A 19,813-nucleotide genomic window follows, 5' to 3' on the forward strand; every position below is an offset into this window, starting at 1 on the left:
GGGAGCTTTTAACTTTATGTCATTTCTCAATTAATGAAATGTTTTTACTGTGTAGCAAAGGGCGGACAAGTGACTCATATGGCTCATAAGTGGGGTTAGGCAAGGGTGGAGAAGATCTCAGCCAAAAGGGGGATGTCAGAGAACTTTTGCTGTTAGGTTGTGTTTGTGTAGCATACACCATCACCTCCCTATGTCTCTCTCATCCCTCTTATGAAATAACGTACCTACCCCATACTGTGAGAGGCGAGAGACACTAGAAGGCGCTATCATCACCACATCTGGAACTTAATCCCAATTAATAGTTAGTTGATTTTCATTATACAAAAAAAAAAAACGTACCCAAAAGGTACAAGAGTGATACTCAGACACAAATGACAAATTTAAGCTCTTCCATAACCAGATAGTAAGCGAAAATCAGCTGTTCCCAAGTGAGAGTACTTCCAAAAATAGATGGTAAGAAAGGAAAAGAAAAAAGGTACAGTTCTGGGAAGTCAATCAACGGTACAATTTAATCCTCACCATACATATCCCCAGAGGAAGCAAAACTTTCTCCTGGTAGATCCTGATTTTCTTGCTCCCATAATAGGGAGTATTCAAGTTCTTTATCAAGTGCAGAGATATAATGGGATACATCATATTCTGTTCTTACAAGCTGACACCCAAAAAAAAAAAAATGTGGGGGTGGGGGTAGGGGTGAGGAGAGAGTAAAAATGGAAGAAAAAAAAAAATAGAGAACCCAGCAAATCCAGCACTGGAAACAGATCAATAACACCGTATTACCAATCTCATTGACCATTCAATGAGTCATTCCTTGCAGTGCCAACCCAGTGATTCCATGGTTAACCAACACAAGAACATCTTCAATGCATGGTTTTCACTATATCTTTGACATTAACCTGTGTATTAAATGGCAATTGACGCCTCCCAGACATGCGTCCTTAGAGAAAGTAATCTGGTGCAGGTTTTTTGGAAGGAGCACCTCTAGCTTCCTGCATTACAGTTGATCTTTCAATAGTCTACAATATATAACTGAAATACAACGCAATATTTGAAAAATTGCAGCATTGACCTTCATGTTTCTTAACCAATCAGTCGTGCACAGCAACAGTTATAGCCATTCAATCAGTAGGTCCAGTCATGGATTAGGATCATATCACTGGAACAACTACTGGGTTTTTTTTGGGGGGGGGGTGAATTCTGGGTTATTAGTTAAACCTACTAATTGAATGTTTCAGTCCTGTATCTGCATGTGAGTTAAGATTACATGTATGTTTCACTACAACGGGAAAAACAGTGTATTGAATGTACTAACATGTGGAGCTGCTTCAAACACACGGAACTCGTTGTTCAGGTTCTCATCCAGCTCAAGAATTGCTGCCACATTGCCACATCTAAAGCACATCCAGAAATGAGACGGCCAACTCACTATTTTCCCACAAAACAAAATCTAGAAGACCAAAGGTCATTTACCTGTAACAGTAGTTTGGAGCTGACCAAACTGTAACAATCTGCTTATTAAACATCCACTTAAATCCCTCCATAACCAACTGATGTGCACGGCAAATATAATCAATGTTATTTGAGTGGTTGAAAGAAGTGACAACGTTGCCACCAAAGAGGAAACCAGCACCTCGGGGGCTTAAACCCCAACCCTCAACAATGTCTTCGGGGTCTGACCACAGAAGGTCACACATGGCACCATCATGGGGTACCTCCTGCTTCCGGTCGATTGTTCTAATCTGGAGAATGGATCCTGTTAATATCGTTACTGGGAGAAGGTATTAAATAATAACACCAGATTGGTTCTCTGACCTGGTCCAATGTGGATATGGCAGGTGAGAGACCCCCATGGACACTAAATATCCTATTCTCAATGAGAGCAGACAAGCTGTAGGAACACGTTCAAAAGCAAAGTCAGGCATCATGAAGATCATACAAAAAGACAACAAATAATAATTGTGACTTCCACATGAAACGGTCAACTATCAACTAGAAAACACTATGGGAGACATGTACAAGTGCCAGGGCCTCTTTAATGGGTCCCACTCATAATCTTTCTTAGTGTACTTAAGTGATTATCTAGAACAAAGTGATGGATCCAATTGTAGCATTAAGATCATTTGATTGGAAGCAATTTCGCCCTTCTACAACCATTTGCATGTGCAAACTATGTACTCAAGACCTTCCTATCTTTCATTAGACACAGCTTGTGTTTCCTCTATCCAAAAATGAGAAGCAAACCTTAAGTAGTCAAATATATCTGTGCAATATCTCCACACATTAACAGAGCCATATTTACGTAGGCACTCATCATAGAATCCATAAACCTGGTGAGTGAGAACTCTGTAAGTCCAGAGAAATAAACTTCAGTTTTAGAACTCAGAAAAAGGATATCAATGATAAAGGGCTTTGGGGTTTCAAACCTGAGTGATCTGACGGCTTTCATGATTACCTCTTATTAGTGTTATGCGATCTGGATACCTTACCTGCTTGTAACAGAACATTTTCAATGAAAAATAAATTGTAAGGAAAAAAGAAAAGAAAAGAGCAAATGATTCTGTATTCTCAATTAATATATCATTATTATAGAAGGAAAAAAGAAAATAATGCACTTAAGTGACTCCAAACTCTAAACCGTACTTATTTATTTATGCTTATTTAGGCTTTTGGTAGATTATGCTGGTCAAGGCATATGAGAGAGAGAGAGAGAGGGAGAGAGCAGATGCCCCTACGCAGAAGGAAACGCATCACTATGCACTTAAAGAAATGCAATGGCTAGCTACTGTTATTTATATACTCTGGAATTAATTTAACTAATAGTTAAATGACACAAACCAGATGCTTAGACCCACTGACTCTGTTTTTTCTAATGGGTAGCATGTTCATCTGATGTCTACCTATACACTAAGCATTAGGAATTAACAACGCATCAGAACAACGATTTGCAAAAGAAAAACGAAAGAGAATCACACACACAGAGAGAACACAGATTTACGTGGTTCAACCGAGATGGGCTACATCCACGGCCGAGCGATAACCAAAGCTTCCACTATTTGGATGAAGAAATTACAATTCTATAACCCCTCACAACTCCTTATGAGATAACCCCCTATGTATAGTGTCTCACACATTACATAGAGAAACCCTATATAAATTACCCCCAGCATAAACGACTCCAAAAAATTTCAGTCAGGGGGCTTGAGACCAACTCAAAACATTACTAATAGTTGGGGAAAAATCACCGGTACTTCCTGGATAGATCAGGCTTCACCAATAACACTAAGGTACTAAAGACTGTTGAAGTGTCTAACCAAAAGCATAAGGTATTAGGTGGAAAAGCCTAACTGGTCTATGAGGGTATCCAAGGTCCTAGAGTTTTCCAATGTAGGATTATTCCCCACTCTCCCCCTCACGTGTTGCCCTCTTCTTCAGGGTGGCAATACATGTGGCATGTGAGGCCCCTCTTTTTGGGTGACCATACACAGATGTATTATTAACATAGTGGGCCTGATGGCTCTGCAACCATGTTGAAGTGTCCAACCAAAAAGCTTAATGCTCTATTTAATATAGTTTATATTTCTATTAATCCGACACTTGTTTATTTTTACAGGTGTTTATAGTGGGTTTCTAGAAGCCTAAAGACTCGGGATCAGAAACACAATACAAACCAGAATCACATTGAGAGGGAAAAGGCCATATTTAATAGAAATTCAATAAGTAACCATCAACAACCCAGATGGGAATGAAATCTGGTTGGATGTCACTTTAATGGTCTAGAATAACTCCTCGAAATATGATTGAAATCAAATGGTCAGATCTGGAGTTATGGACTAGTACTATTGGGGATAGGACACTTGACAGGTTTCCAGGATTGAATACCGATTGTAGGACTTTAAGAACTCAAATCAATGATAGAAATAATAATTCAAAACAGTAACAGAATTTACCAATGGTACTAGACTGTGAAATCCCTCTCTCCATCCTTTCTCTCCCCCCTCACATTTAGTTGGTTTTGTTGGCTCCCTGTTTTGGCCTTTATTTTTCTTTCATTCCCCTCAGGGCCTGTATATCCCTCTTTTTGGCATCGAATTATTTATTCACAAAAAAAAGAAGAAGAAGAAGAAGAAGAAGAAGAAGAAGAAGAAGAAGAAAACACATTGGATCAACGGCCTAAACAGACATAACCCAACCCAAAGCTTATTTCCAATAAAATAAGCCCATTTAGGTGATTTAACTGCATCAATTCTCCTCAGCTTAAAAAAACTCGACCTCGAGTTTTGCAAAGTCAAGGAATCAATTTTATGTGGTGAATGTTAAGAATGTAGTCTTCAAGGCATGGAGCTTTCTCTTAAAAGAATCTTGGTGGTATAACGAACTCTATGTGCTCAACCTCTGAATCAAATATCAACTATGAATGTCATTTTAATAGAGTCCTCAACTTTGGTAACCTTCTAATAAAAAACTTGAGGCACGAACTCTACCTCTTCAAGAAAAACATCATGAATGTCGACGATTTCATGTGGTGTTCTTGATTGCTACCTCATCTTCCACTATTTCAGTTGTCTACTTTGATCTCTTCAACATAGACCTCTTCGGTAGAATCTTTTACCCATTGCTCTTTCGACTGTGAAGCTTCAAGCATCGTCTCTTCTTTATCATCACAATTCACTGTCATCACTTCATCATTTTCTTCAACTCAGGCTCCTTTTCTTTTGTTGCTTCCTTCATTTCTTACTTCTTCACAGGCTTGGTATTGGCCTTAGGATCACGCTTTATCTTCTCGGTTGGGACATTTACAGGGTTGAACACAGGTGTTTACCCTTAAATGTAAAAGTGCCTTGATTTTTCTTGCCTCCAAGCATCACATCATTGTCGTAAATCCAAGGCCTACCAAGAAGTATGTCTATCATCTACATTGGTACAACATCACATCAGACTTCATCATAGGAATCCAATTGAAGTGGAACTCAACACTTGACTTCGAAGGTGTTTCCATTTAGGAGAGAACCCTGTGATATGGGTGTTTCTCTTTTTGAAGATTTGCTCTTTTGGCAAAGATAGTTGAAACTATGTTCACACAACTGCTGCTATCCACTATCACTTGTGCTACCTTGGGTCTACTAGCCATTCTACTATAGAAAATACAATGTCGTTTCACTTTATCTTCTCCCTATGATTCACCAACCACAATGCAACTAACCACATTAATTTCATAAGTTTGCATTCTATCGTCATACTCATCTGTTGGCTGGTCTTTGGTATCATCGTCCATCATTAATTTTAACATCTTCCTCAGTCTCGAGGGCAGAAACATGGCACTTATACTCTGTGTCTTCTGCAGACAGAACTTAGCAAAGTGTCCATATCTGCTGCAGTGATAGCACTTTGTCTCATTGTTTGCATTCATGGGAGCTTCCCCTTTATCAGTAGACGAGGGGTGTTGCTCGGTCTACGGTCTACCTATGGATCGAGGTGGCTATAGACGCTTCTCACATTGGCCTTGGCAGCGTTCTCATGCAGGGAGCTCATCCTCTAGCCTTCTACAGTGAGAAACTGAACGATGCCAAGAAGCGTTACTCTACTTACCTGATCGACAAGGAATTTATTTTTTTACCAACCACAAAGCACTAAAGCATCTACACTCTTAGAAATCAGTAAGTCAGAGACACGCCAAATTGGTGGCATACCTGCTGGAATTTATTTTTGCTCTCAAATGTAAGGCAGGTAAAGAAAATACTAAGTCAAACGCATTGAATAGAAAGGTGTTAACTTTGCAGACATTTTCAGCACATGCCATGCGTATTGATCATATCAAGACTGAGTACCCTACAGACTGGGACTTCTCCATTATATATCAGAAATTAAGCAAGGAGATCAAAATCCTAAATATTCACTTCATGATGGTTTTCTCTTCATGGGTACTTCACTGTGCATCCCCGCTTCATCTCTACGACAACATCTTATATGGGAATTGCATAGAGGATTGGAAGGACATTTAGGACGTGATAAACCCCCCCTCTCCAGGTGACTGACCACTACTATTGGCCACATCTTCAAAGAAATGTTAAGCATGTATTCAAGAAGTGTCGTGTCAGCTCGCGAAAGGAACGAGGCAGAATACTGGTTATATTCTCCAATGCCTGATGTAGATAAGTCACTTGGGCTTATTTTATTGCAAATAAGCCTTGGGTTGTGTTATGTATATGTTGGGCCTTTGATCCCATGAGTTTTCTTTGAAATTGATCACTTTAATAGGCCCAAAATATGGGTAGAAGGTAGGAAAACGGGATTTTGTTCATTAGTTTAATTAGTTGCTATTTAATTCAATAAAAGCCCATTAGGCCATTAGTTGGTTGTAAAGTTCTATATGGACTATTAGTTAGTTAGTCCTACTCCATGTTAGAGTCATAAAGTCAAGTCCTAGTCCTATTTTGAATTCCTAGTTGTAGTAGGAGTGGCTAGTCCTATTGAGAAACTAGCTCCTAGTTGTAGTAGGAGTGTCTAGTCTTATTAGGAAACTAGCTTCTAGTATTGGTATGATTGTAAACTTCCCCTCTATAAATGGAGAGATATATGTACCATTATTGGACAGATTTGAATGAAAGAAAGTTTGCATTTATGAAAAAAAGTTTACAACTAAATGCTTAGAGCAGCTGAGATAGCTGTGGGTGAGAAGCCTAGGTTGAGATAGCCACTTCCTTTATACTCTTTCACCCTTCTCAACCCCCCATCCATTTTGTTCTTCTTTTTTTATTTTATTTGCTGTAACGTTCAAGAGGTATAATTCAGATTCTGATAAAAGTCTGCAAAAATTAGAACCGATCAGCAATCCTAATGGGAATAGAGAGATCGATCTCCTCTCTTTCTCTCTTCTGTACTCTGTTCAGCCAAGTCTTCAATCAGGGTATTCCAGGCCTCATAAGGGTCCCACGATCCTTACCTAGTCACTATTGAAAGCATTCAGCTTTTGTTCTTGAAGGTTGTTCTCAGTTTTCTCTCCTCGGTCAGAAAATCAAGAAAGCTTGTAACTTCACAACCAGCCGTCAGAATCCTCTCAACTTTGGGTGTTTTTGTACCCTCCTTAGGGACTATCTACACCCAAAAGTGTAGCTCAATCGGACTCCCACAAACCTAGCCGCACCTTGCTCTCTCCAGCTCTATAGAAGGTTTTTCTCTCTCCTATCGGGTTGGGTTTTGGGCTGGTTTTGCTCCTATATGGGTATTGTATCCTTGAGGGTTTATTTGATGGTATTATTTCTTTGTTTCTTGCTCCTATTTGTATTGTTTGGGATTATAAACTGCGGAGTTAGTTACTTGTAATCTACTCCTGCATTAATGCCCATTCCTTATACACCATGGACTTACATCAGCATGGACTTCGTGCTTGGTCTGCCCACTACTTAGGACAAACATGACTCTATATTCATGGTGGTTGACATGTTTTCCAATATGCTCACTTCATTCCATGTTGGAAAACCATAACCTATCTCCAATAAAATAAGCCCATTTAGGTTATTTAAATGCATCAGTTAGGTATAACTTTTATCATTATTTCAATTTAAAATAAAGTAATATTTATAAACAGTTAAGGAGTTGTTCATGATTATTTCAATACCCCTCAATATGAACTATGAACTGTTGTGACCACATGCTTATTAAAGTTTTGTGCATAGACAAAAATAAATGGTTTCAATACCCCTCACTATGAACTATGAACTGCTGTGACCATGTGCTTATTAAAGTTTTGTGCATAGACAAAAATAAATGGTTTGTGCCAATAAATCATAAACAACTCCTTAACTGTTTATAAATATGAGAAAACCCCACACAGATCCCAGAACCTTAACCATCAATCTCACAAGTTGAAGCCTTCTTTGACGAATGAAAGAAACCAGGCAGTCGCCATAGAACCGATAGATTCACATCAAGCAAGTACAACTGCACAAGTAGTTCTCTCTTCCTGATGTCATCCTTGGTTCATACTCAGTAAACCATCGTCAAGGTGCTGATTGGAGAAAAATCTCACTTTCTTCCAATCTCAAATATTCAAATTCTTCAAGTTCCAAGAAGAGAGGTAGTATGATTCCCTTATATCACAAAGTTTTGAGACTCCTTGTCATCTAACCATTTTTCAGGAGAAGATATGACGCTTGTTTTGAATCATTCGTTTGTTTTGCTTTGATATAGACTTCATCATCTGTTTGTGGTTTCAAAGGTCCTTTCTGGAGGGCTCTGGAATCTCTTTTTTTTCCTCCTACAGGTGATGTTAAGATCCGAATTCTGATCCCAATTTCTGAATGTGGACATTTTTTTTGAGGGGCCACCATTAGTTTTGGGTCATAGAACGGTTGGTGAGTAGGTGTATAACTTGATTCCATCTCATCTTGGGAGCCGTAACAGGTGGAGCTGGTGGTTACCTTTGTCATAAAAAAGACACATATTTCTTCTTTGGTTTCCCCCAAGTGGATTTCAGACTTTAGAGAAGAAGACAAGAAATCATTATGCATCTTGTTTATCAGTGTCTCTACACCATAGTTCACCTAGAGCCTGGAGCATGCAATGCATCTCTCATGTTTGATGAAATTATACAAAGGAATAGAGGAATCAAAAGTTATAGAATTTATTCTGCACACTGGTACACCAAACCCAATTCTTATTCTATAATATATTCTGTTTAGTAATAACCAAACAATTATTATTTATGGCCCATAACTTATTCTCATGAATAATTTCTCATAGATATGTCAAAAATACAAATAGATATTATACCAAAGAGAGCATAAGCTATTAGGTGGAGAGGCCCAACTGATATATGAGAGCATCCAAGGTCCCAGAGTATTCCAATGTGGGATCATTCTCAACAGGTGCTTCATTCATATCATCTGTGCCCTCCAGGTCTGATTACTGGTATCTGTCACAGATTTCCTTTTAGAATCATACAGTCGAGTCTTGGCCATATCTAAGCTTCATGGAAATCAGCCTGTTTGCTGTATACTGTTATCTAATATCTAAGTCTAGTCTGATATTAGACCAGCAAAACACATAGCGGGCAAATATCTAAAGGAACTTCAGTGAATGGTCCTGTGCTGCTGTACTGGGCCTATCAAAATGGTTACAAGCCGGCAAACAGGTAAAGGGTATTTGTTTTATCACAGTGTGGCTTCTTCTTCTTTTTTCATTTTTTTTTAGGTGGTGGGGTTGGCGGTGGTGGTGGTGGTGGAGTTGTTTGTACCCAAGTAATAACCGCAATACCCTTGTCAGGTCTGTGTCCTCATTGATCCAATGAGCAAGATCCTCTAAGGAAGCTATGCAGAGGATATTTTCTCCTTCATACCTAACCCCTTTTCATTTTTTCTTTCAGGCACCTATACATTGGCCATTCATTGAAAGCAACGGCCTCATTATTTTCAGCTCCCGTCATAGATGACCCACATTCTGCTTAGGCATCTTAAATGTGAAATCTTACCAAAGTATTTCAACCAAGGTAAGAGATATATTAAGGAGGAACTTTTCAAATTGTTCATTACTCCACCTAAAAGAATGGTGGTGGATCCAGTTAACAAGGTCCTGATTCACTTGGACCCACAGGGCAGGTTGGCAACAGGTAACCATTTACCCTTTTACCCACCATACCCTGCCTACCATTGGAGGGTAAATGGAGCTTACCAGACTTCCTAGCCAAACCAGACAAGTCTTACCATCCCAGTTTACGGTCACCCATCTCAGATTCTCAGTAGGGGCAATTAGGTAATTTTATGAGTATATTTTATAGACATGTATATATTAATCCAATTTAATCCACCGATGACCCATAGACCATAATCCTTCTTTCCCCAATCCAAATACCATTGATGATGCTTTACCCACTTTACCTGTTTGCCAGCCAGGAAATGGAAATTTTTACCCGTAGCTATAGGGTAAGGGTAAGGGTAGAGACCCCCATACATCCCTTAGAGGGTTAAGGGAAAGGCCAGACCCGGCCCTACCCCACCTGTTGCCACCCCACTCTTTCCGGTTTTTGGATGTGACAGACCCAGAGTAGCTAACTCAAGTCAGATCCATATCAGGATGGGTCTCAACTTACTGGATTTTTCTGATTGTCATAGCTCTTCAAATATCGTACTAATGTTCCTGGTTTGAAACACCCTTAAAAAATGCACTCCGTTCTAACTTAAAAGAGGGGGTTTGGTGCCTTGTGCTTTAGAAGTTGTCTCAGACAGAAGTATTGAGGTCCAAAAGCCCTTGCACCTGGCACTGTCACTAAGCCGGGTTCCTTTGTGAGCATTTGTGGTTTGGCTGCCCCATTCAAGCAAAGAAAGCATAACCCCTTCTTGTTCAACAATTGTAGCCTTACTGCCTTAGGGGCTTGCTCTAGTTGCGTAAAGCATTCTCTATCAATTTGCAAATTGGTTAGGACTATGGAGCTTAAACTTAGGCTTTGTAATCATGCATATGCATTATGTGTTATACAACTTAAGCTTTGTTATATTTTCCATTGGTTATCGTATTTGTTACTTATTTCTTGTAATTTGGTATTATTATGTGATTTTATCGTCATAGTAAAAATTTTTCGAATTACTTCATATTTTAATCATTTATGTGAGTTTTACAATGCTTTGACATCTCTCTCACGCGTGATGATGTATTTACACACTTTTTTTGTGCGTGAGTGTGCACATGTCCATTAAATAGCACCACACATCACTCTTCCATGTACCTTCCCACCCACCTTGCATCTCAAGTGCCAGCACCTTGCATACCCCTCTTGCTTTTATAACTTTGGCTTGGTATATGATCCACGTAAGGAAAGGGATTTTGACTCGGTGAGAAAAGGGGAATATACGAGCATTTAGGCTTAGGACATTAGCTCCTGCTGTCATATCCACCCACTATGGTGCAGTCAACTTCGGTTCCTAGCTGTACAAATCCAGATGAATGACCTTGTATTGTTGCAGTTTTAGTTCCAGGATTGACCTCGTGTTAGCTTCATATAAGTTCCAAGTTTCATGTTACCTTTTGGGAAATAGTACCTATAATGCCTTGACCCCATTAACCTTGGCACAATATTATCCTCTTTGGCCCATGGGTCTCAAGGCTTTAAAACGCGTCGTGCCATGTTAAGGAGGCTAGAGGTTATCAACTAGCCCAGCAATCTCCCCTAGGCGATGTGGGACTAAAGTTTGCATCCCCTCATTGATCTCCCAAATCCCCTGGTACTTGCTATATTCTTGGTTAGGACACCTCATCTATTTCCCAAGCGGATCTGATACACTTGCTATATTCTTGGGTGTCACATAATTCCCCCTTTCGGGCATAGCGTCCCCGTTGTGGCCCCACACATTGTTGGGGTATGCTCTGTACTACATGTAACGCCTCGGTCCCATTAACCTTAACACAATGTTGTCCTCTTTGGCTCATGGGCATCAAGGCTTTAAAACATGTTGTTCCATGTTAAGGAGGCTAGAGATTATCAACTAGCCCGAAAACCTCCTGTAGGCAATGTGGGACTAAAGTTTGCACTCCCTCACCGATATCCCAAACCCCTGGTACTTGTTGTATTCTTGGTGGGGACACCTCACCGATCTCCAGGCAGGTCTGGTACACTTGTATTCTTGGGTGGCTCTGATACTACCTGTAACACTCTAACCCCATCAACCTTGGAACAATATTGTCCTCATGGGCCTCAAGGAGGACAATATTGTGCGAAGGTTAATGGGGTTGGGGCGTTACATTTCTACAATAGTTGCCACACTGATGTAAGCTTCCTTCTGAGTGTGGAACCAGCAACTGAAGTGATGGTGTTAACAGGATGAAAAATCTAATCGCAATATCTCCAAGCCAGGAAAATAATCAAGCACTAGGAGCAATGAACTGATAAGAATTATTTTTGTTTCACTACCTAGGAACAAGATAGACTTTCATTACCTAAAAAATAAGATAGTATTCATAGAAAGTATCAGATCTGTGGATTTCCAGGTTGAAATGGGATGACTATTCAAACAAAATTGCTACTTGTTAAAATCTTTCTCTGTTAGCTAATGGTGGAACTTTCTGCAAGAATCTCATAATAATGAGTCGTCCTCTATATTGAATACGCTCTTTAAGTTCCCCTTTATCTTTTAATTTATTAAAACCCAGTTGTTTTATGGGAAGGGAAGTGTTGGGGAGGGTTGAAGGAACTAGGAAGGATGAAGTTCTGGACTAGTCACGAACTCAAACCCTAATAGCTAGCAATTTGATATGAAGCACTCCCTGAAACCTACTACAGGAAGCATAGGTATAGGTGGAGAAAATAAAAAAACATTTAGCAGGCATAGCTTAAAGATGGTCCAAGTTCTACCTGACCTCTCAACTGAATGGGTATCATTCAACCTTGCCAAGAATTATAGTCAAAAGAACCTTCAGAACATATCTAGAAAGCACGTAAACAAATAGCTTAACAATTGCATTGTTGTCTCAAGAAAACAAATACTAGTTTTACCTGGGAAAGGGAAAAATTAATATTACCTTCAGGGCCAGAAGAAGCAGAAATGTCTCAACAGAGTAAAATCCCCTATCAACAAAGTCTCCCAGAAATAAGTAATTTGTCTTTGGACAATCACCACCGACTTTGAATAGCTCTTTCATGTCATAGAATTGCCCGTGAATGTCACCACATATCTTCAGAAAAACACCAAAAGATATAATTAGGTAGCTTGTAGTACACTTAGATTCAATCCAAAATAATATATCATCAGTGTCAAGGGAACCTCCCGTGCCACACCAATGGCGGCACGTGAAATGGCATAATCCACATGTGACCCACATGGTCAGGTTAGAAGAGTAAAAACCAAAAAAAAAAAAAAAAAAATCCCATTTGAGAGGGTGATAGTACATTAGTGTCCTTGGGAACTTTTCCCAATGTATTATTATCCATTTCAGGTCTATAACTCCAGAAAAAATATAAAAAATACCAGTATTTCTCAAAGAGTTAATTAACATTTGCCAGTTTTTATATAAAAATAAGAACACAATGAGAAAATTATCTTTATATATGATATGTTTCCAGTCGAATTTGGATCTTGAGTGGTTTGTGAAGATGCAAACACAGGCAGAAACATAGAAGGGGGTGGGGGTCAAAATCAAGTTGCATTTCAGATTCAACCCTGATTTTCAGCCTCATGGCAGATACATTTGGACCTCCATCTAAATGGATCCCTTAGGCCTTAGTATGGATCCAGACCTTAATTGAGCAGGCGAAGTTGGATATTCACATACCCTCTACAGATTCGACCCATTTTCTGTCACAGTTAAAAGACTAGAAACTGCCAAAATAAAAATGGTAAAACATGGGGCATCAATGTAGTACTGACTATATCCTATTTCCCCACCCATTTCTCATGTCGTAACTGTCAAACTATGTGACTATGTCCAGACCCACATTCCAATGTGTTCCAACAAGGAAATCTCCTTGATCAATAAAACCAGCCTGATGAAATGACCATGAGAGTTTTGTCTGAAAAGTTTCGACATATTTTACTGCAACCGATCAAATGATAAGATAATGGGGCAGTAACCACGATAAGATCCTGAGAAGATATTACAGTAACAAAACAGGGTGGGCTTAGGGGAGAAAAAAGGACCATAGAGGCTGTCCAACAGTCTATTAGTACTAGACCCTGACAGAAGCTTGAAATCACTCCAGCTGCACTCCAGGATTTTCCTCATGGAGATCTCATATTTTTATTTCAATGAAAATAATTTTTTTTCAAGGTTCGCTACTTTAGGAAAGCTTAATTTATTTTTCTCCATCATCCACTGGGTTAGCGGGGTAAATGCTGCCCCACCAAAATCTGAAAACTTTAAATCCATTCTTCATCTAATAGGATACAGATCCTTTAGACATATAAGCCATGTTATAAACCCAATCTGGGCATCGTTAAAGTAGCCATGTCAGGACAACCTCGCTTGGCAGCAGCCTAAGCCATATTGACCCAGTAACAATTTTTATTAAATAAACATACATGAATAAGAATGGTAAGCCTATGCCAGAGTGTCCCTATTAACCTCACTCCCAACAGAAACAGCCACTCACAAACTTATGCACCATAATGAGAACCCATTTCCCAACATGTTTCAATGTATATGCATATATTATTCACAGAAAGAAAAAAAATGTGGCAATTCTTCCTCCCTTTCACCCAATTCTACTCAACAAAGTCTTATTCAGACTATTTGGTGCAGTTCATAAATCTCTCCACGCTTTTTAAAGCCTCTTATTTTTCCTACTCCACGTTTTCTCTCACTACTTCAACCCACTTTACTTTTTTGCCAGCCCTTTATCCTTTTAGGGCATTCAACTTGAAACATACCTCCCTAGCTCCCCAAAGGAAGCTTTTCCCTTTGCCAAAGAAAGAGATAGATCAATAAATAAGTAGTTATCAATGGGATTTGGGAAAACCAAGTTACAGAACATACTAACCCTTTTTCATATTTGAAATCCTCAGACTGAGTTGATATGTGGCTCCAATGATATTTTTTGTGGCTTTTAATCCCATTTCAGAGTCCAGAACTGTTATTTCATATTTCTTATACACAGATTTTATCAATGTATATACAGATTTGTATACACAATATTTTATCAAATATATACATTGGTAATTGTGTATTCTTAGCATTTGCCTGAAATCACTCACCACACGAAACTCCTCCTATACATCTGCATAATAAGAAATACTATCCTTATTTAGGGCCTTACAGAATCAAGAAGACCCTTATTTTCGATTCAAATTTTCTTCCTATCTTCCAAAGTCATTCTAGTGCACTACTCTCATTACAAAACCATGGGTGGCTATACTCATGTCAGTTGGAGGAAAATAGGTTCTGCAAAGGGATAAGTTGCACAAGTGAAGCCTAAGCAGATACGAATCCCAACTAGGAGCAAAGTGTCTGACTAGCCAAAAACATATGCCCTTGTGATGATCTTTCGCAGATGAGCTGATGCCATGCATGTTCGGAGTTCAGAGGATTTTCAACACCTTTTCTATGGTTTTGGAATTCAACAATATGCTTCTTTCAGGGCACTCGGGTTCCTTTACGCACAGAATTCATGATGAACTGTGAAGATATCCTGAGTTCTTCCATTTTATTCCCTAAGGTGGACTATTCTTCTTCTTTTCTCTTCTTTTCTTTTTTTTTTTTTGGGGGGGGTGGTTGGTGTGTGGGTTGGGGGGGGGTGGGGTGGTGGAGGTAGAGAGGGGCGCTCCTTGAATACAACACATAATAAGGTATTTCTACAGGTATTGAAATCTGAAGCTAACCCTCACGTCCGAAACAAATCCACTACCAAAGAAATCTTTACCGGATCGAACGAATTAGGAAAAATTCAAACGACAACAGGGTGTAGGAAGACATGCTAACTCGGAGATAACCAACAATTATTAAATAGAAGGAGAAAATAAACGAAAAGCGGAACCACCCCCGCCCCAAGAACGAAATCCTTGAAGACAAAAATGAGACGAATAGCTCTCATCTTCCACACCCAATCCAACAGAAAAGTAAGAGAGGTAAAGAAGTATTTGAGAGAAGATTACTGATATAGAAATGAATTAGTTATAGCTTACAGTGACTGGTGCGTCAACCCTTTGAACGTTACTCTCCTCGACGAGGATTTCCATGGCTTTAAGGCAAAGAGCCTTCACTTCGGATTCCTGGAGAGGCTCGCATTTCTTCAGCTGCTCTATTTGCCTGTCCAGGTCCGACATCATCTCCCTCTCCCTCCCTCTCTCTCTAAAACTCGAAAGAATCGATTTGCAGAGACCCCTTTCACCTCACCTCATCTAAAAAATTCTAAAGCTGAGGGGAACTCCCAACTTGAGCCGCTCTTCTTACTGTGGAGCTTATACTCTTATAGCATTAATGAGGTAATGAATTGCGCTCTACTGCTTTTGAGCTCTGTGGACTATTTTCCTTTATTTTTTCGGGTTTGACCCGAAACCGAAAGTATCATTAGTTGGCAATCTTTAAAATGGGCTTGAATTTTGGAGGCCCAAGAAAATACTGGTAAATCCAAACCCATTAAATAACTTTTAACTTCGGGACCTATGCATCCCTGTGGGGTATAAGCAGACTCAATACGAAGTCCATATTGGCATGCCAATCCAAGGAGTTGACTAAATATGTGGTACCTAGAGAGCACAGAAGCCCATTGGGCTTCACCAGACCAACTAGAGATCTTTTACTTAAGGCTCGTTTAATAACGTTTCGAGAAAAATACACAGAAACGGTAAAAACGGAATAAAAAACATTTGATAAAACTGTTTCGTTCACTTGTTTTCAGAAATAGAAATAGAAATTTCTACCTATTTATGATTCAAGAAATGACCCATGCGAAATTATTTTGCCGTTTCTGGAAATGACTCGTGGTCATTCTTTCGCTGGTTACTATTGACTTCAAAAAACATGACTTATCAAACACCTTCAATTCCGTTTCTATTTCTAGAAACGGAAATTTTTGTTCTTCTGTTTCTTGAAACAGAAATGACAGAAACAACAGAAACGTTATCAAATGAGCCCTTAGTCATCAAAGTTCATAGAAAGGAATAGAATCAACTAGAGTCCAAAATTTAGGTATAAGTATCATACCAACTGCTATAGTTAGAAGTTTTTTTTTTTTTTTTTTTTTGTTTGGATTTGTCCTGATACATACAGTTGATCTCTATTGGTATTTTCTTTTAATCGTGATGAAAAGAGAATTTCTTCAGCCACAAGATTGGACCCTTTGATTGAACCCCATAAGGGTATTTTGGATATACGTATTTTTTTAATTTTTTTTTAAAGAGTTGTCCCTTGTAAATTGTAATAGGAAAATCTAGTTCACTTATAATAATTGGTATAGATCCATAATTATTTAAGATGAAAGTATTTCAGACACACCATGGTGAAGAGAGAATCTCTTCATCCACGTTGATTAGATGTTATGGTTGACTATTGTGATTGGCTCATGAAATAGTAATTCATTTCATTAATTTTTGTTTTCTATTATGCCAATGTTATAGGAACACTTCTTGTTTAATACCAATTTACTTGAGACCCCTAATCAATTATTAATGGCATTCTCTAGGGGTGGCGTTGTAAATATAAAAATGATTTATAGTCTTACAAATTTAAGTATTTACCATTAATCCCATCTTTAATTTAGAAGTGCAATAAAGAGAAAAATCTAAGTAACAAATGCAAACGTCACTCTTCCAGTTCTTAAATATTTTAAACTATAGGGTAGAACATCACCCACTACCCATGATACAAAGCAATTTAACAACTAATAAAGTAGTAACCTCACCCCTTCCACCACCCCCCCCCCTAAAAAAAAAAAAAGTCTACAATTGTATGAATTGGAATCGAACTCTGAATCAATCGATTCCAAATTTTTTAAACCTGATTCTACTTTATTTTCACCTAAAAATTACAATTTTCAATCTACAAAAGATAAGTTTGAAATTCAGTGATGAGCAACATTGGAAGATTTAAGTTATATTTGATATGTATTATCTAAATTCGTTTCAAAATGTGTTCTACAACCAGAATATATTCCACTGATGTATGGCAAACAACAAATATTTTCTTTTCCTTTTGTAAACAGCTACTCAAAAAAATTTAGGCTCATACTGTAATTAATGAAAAGTTCTACCCAAATAAATAAATAATTTATGAAATGCGATTTTATTTATGTAAAAAAAAAAAAAAAAAAAAGGGATTATATAAAATGACAAACTTAAGAACAGTGCATGGCAGAACAGATTGGAGGCAAATTTAAAAACTTAGAAGGGATGAAAATCACTTATCTTCTGGAATTGGAAGAGGGCAGTATCCAGTAACAAGAGACCATAGGAAGAAGCCCAGAAGCAACTGATTTCTGGTTTGCAGAAAACCAGAGGAAGAAGCACTGAAATCAGTGAAGCAGGGAGATCTTGGGATTTGCATCAACCCATCTTTTTCCACAGTTTTCTTGAGCTTAGTGCAATCTTGTTGTCAATAACTGCAAATGAATTCGCATACTTTGTCTAAGTTCAAGAAAGCTGTGGAAAAATATGAGCTGGCCCATACATCTTTCATGACTTGCTCAAAGGCTCCAAAAACAAACACACCCAGAGAGAGAGAGAGGATGAACGAAGACACCTACTTTGGAAAACCTCAAAACCAAGGTGAATTCACGGTATCTTCTATAAATCTGCAAATGGGTAGGGGGTCATTAAATCTGACGTAGGCTTCAATGTATAACTTGTCAAGACAACAGAGTGAGAGAGAGAGAGAGAGAGAGAGAGAGAGTACTTTGGAAAACCTCAAAACCAAGGAGAAATCTTTTATCTTCTATAAATCTGTAAATGGGTAGTTGGTCATGTTTTTATTTCCCACACCCCCCCCCTAAAAAAAAAAGAGTAGGTCATTGAACTTTTGACCGTGGGTTTTCATTAAAACTTGTCAAGAAAACAGAGAGAGAGAGAGAGAGAGAGAGAGAGAGAGAGAGAGGACATGGTTTGAAGAATATTAAGTTTTCTACAGATTTAATGGATCATCAATGAGTATTATCAAGAAGCCTGAAAGGCTGAAACTAATAATCTTCAGTTGTTGGAGCTGCAATACCAAACCTACTCAAATCAACTGTTCAAAAAGTGAACACTTACACCTCTACAAGATGGAGAACTACGAAGTCCCAACCATATAAAGAAGAAGAGGAACTTGGAAGCAATCTTTCTTCATTGGCTTGGACCACTCTCATCCAGTCATCCACTGTTTGAGTCCTGCTACGCTTATCAGCCCCATCATTTAAGATGAGGAAGGTAAGGGAAGGAGTGCAAGAAAGAAAAAAAGGGATTGAATTGAGTACTGGAAGGGAGCAAAGCTTTAAGAAGAAAGCAATGTCTCATGTCTCTGGCTACTGGTGTGTTGGTCGGTGGCCCTCCTTCAATTCTTCATCCTTAAAGTAGTGAAAGTACATGCACCCACCCATACTTTGTTCCTGATGAGTGTAATTAATTGGGGAGAGAGAAAAGACACGGAGAAAGAGGGAAGTGATGGAGTACTGTGCACTACCTAATCAATATTCATTCCAGGTTTATTAAGGATATACAGAAAAGAAAAAAGAGATAATCCGTCCATTTCCATCCCAGGGGAAGGTTACTAATCACTGAAGGGAGATGAAAGGTTACTTGGGTTTTAGATATTAAGATTAGATGCACCACTGGAATGGACTTTGGACTACTATTTTTCTTGCTTTCAGTGCCCTTAAACCATGGGTTCTTATTCCAGATTTTCAGGTCAGACTTCAGGGAGATATTCTACTCAACCAGCATCAAACTCTGGGGGAGAGAGGGGAACACCCTAAGTTCCTCACCTTACCTGATGATAATGTTGATTGATTCTTTTGCCTTTCATCCCTCTCCTACAGTTCCACTTAATGGTACCCACTCTGAAATCTGGACTCTGCATCCCTACTCTGTAGAAGTAGGTAGTACACGTTACACTTGCATTGAGTTCTGTTGCTTAATATGACTAGAGTTTATTATGGATGGAGAAAGGTGGGCCATTAGGCAATTTGGTTGGCCAAGTGGCCCGTAATGGGAAGCAACAAATTACAAAACTAAATGATTTTGGAGGGTCTAAATTTGCCAATAAGCATTTCCACAATCCACATAGATGGGCAGACAACCATGTCCCTTCTAGTGTGGGAGTTTACTATGGCTAGTAGAAAATATAACCTGAGCCTCAAGGGTCCTTCCTGTGGCTGTCAGTAGCAAGGTAATTCTGATTTCTGAGTGCAGGCTTTGGGTGGACA

At 38.8% G+C, this 19,813-nt stretch overlaps 1 protein-coding gene across 1 annotated transcript; it reads right to left on the reverse strand.

Moving 5' to 3' along the window:
• Positions 1-403: 403 nt before the first annotated feature.
• Positions 404-15,878, reverse strand: LOC122061846 (serine/threonine-protein phosphatase PP-X isozyme 2). Its single transcript, XM_042625347.1, has 8 exons — positions 15,603-15,878; positions 12,508-12,660; positions 2,424-2,486; positions 2,242-2,327; positions 1,813-1,888; positions 1,471-1,739; positions 1,313-1,391; positions 404-989 (listed from the first exon to the last, which is right to left on the reverse strand). Exons 1-8 carry the CDS (start codon positions 15,744-15,746, stop codon positions 939-941), a joined length of 921 nt encoding a protein of 306 aa, XP_042481281.1. The 5' UTR covers positions 15,747-15,878; the 3' UTR covers positions 404-938.
• Between the last annotated feature and the right edge of the window lie 3,935 nt (positions 15,879-19,813).

The sequence above is a fragment of the Macadamia integrifolia genome, chromosome 14, assembly GCF_013358625.1.
Source record: "Macadamia integrifolia cultivar HAES 741 chromosome 14, SCU_Mint_v3, whole genome shotgun sequence".
Classification (NCBI taxonomy): Eukaryota; Viridiplantae; Streptophyta; class Magnoliopsida; order Proteales; family Proteaceae; genus Macadamia; species Macadamia integrifolia.

What these genes read in the sequence shown, in the direction of transcription:
- LOC122061846 (XM_042625347.1), bottom strand. Translation starts at nt 15,746, where the DNA reads ATGATGTCGGACCTGGACAGGCAAATAGAGCAGCTGAAGAAATGCGAG. An exon ending in GGGTTGACGCACCAGTCACT is followed by an intron (nt 12,661 to 15,602) that starts GTAAGCTATAAC and finishes GTTTTTCTGAAG; the next exon opens with ATATGTGGTGACATTCACGG. An exon ending in GCTCCAAACTACTGTTACAG is followed by an intron (nt 1,392 to 1,470) that starts GTAAATGACCTT and finishes GATGTGCTTTAG; the next exon opens with ATGTGGCAATGTGGCAGCAA.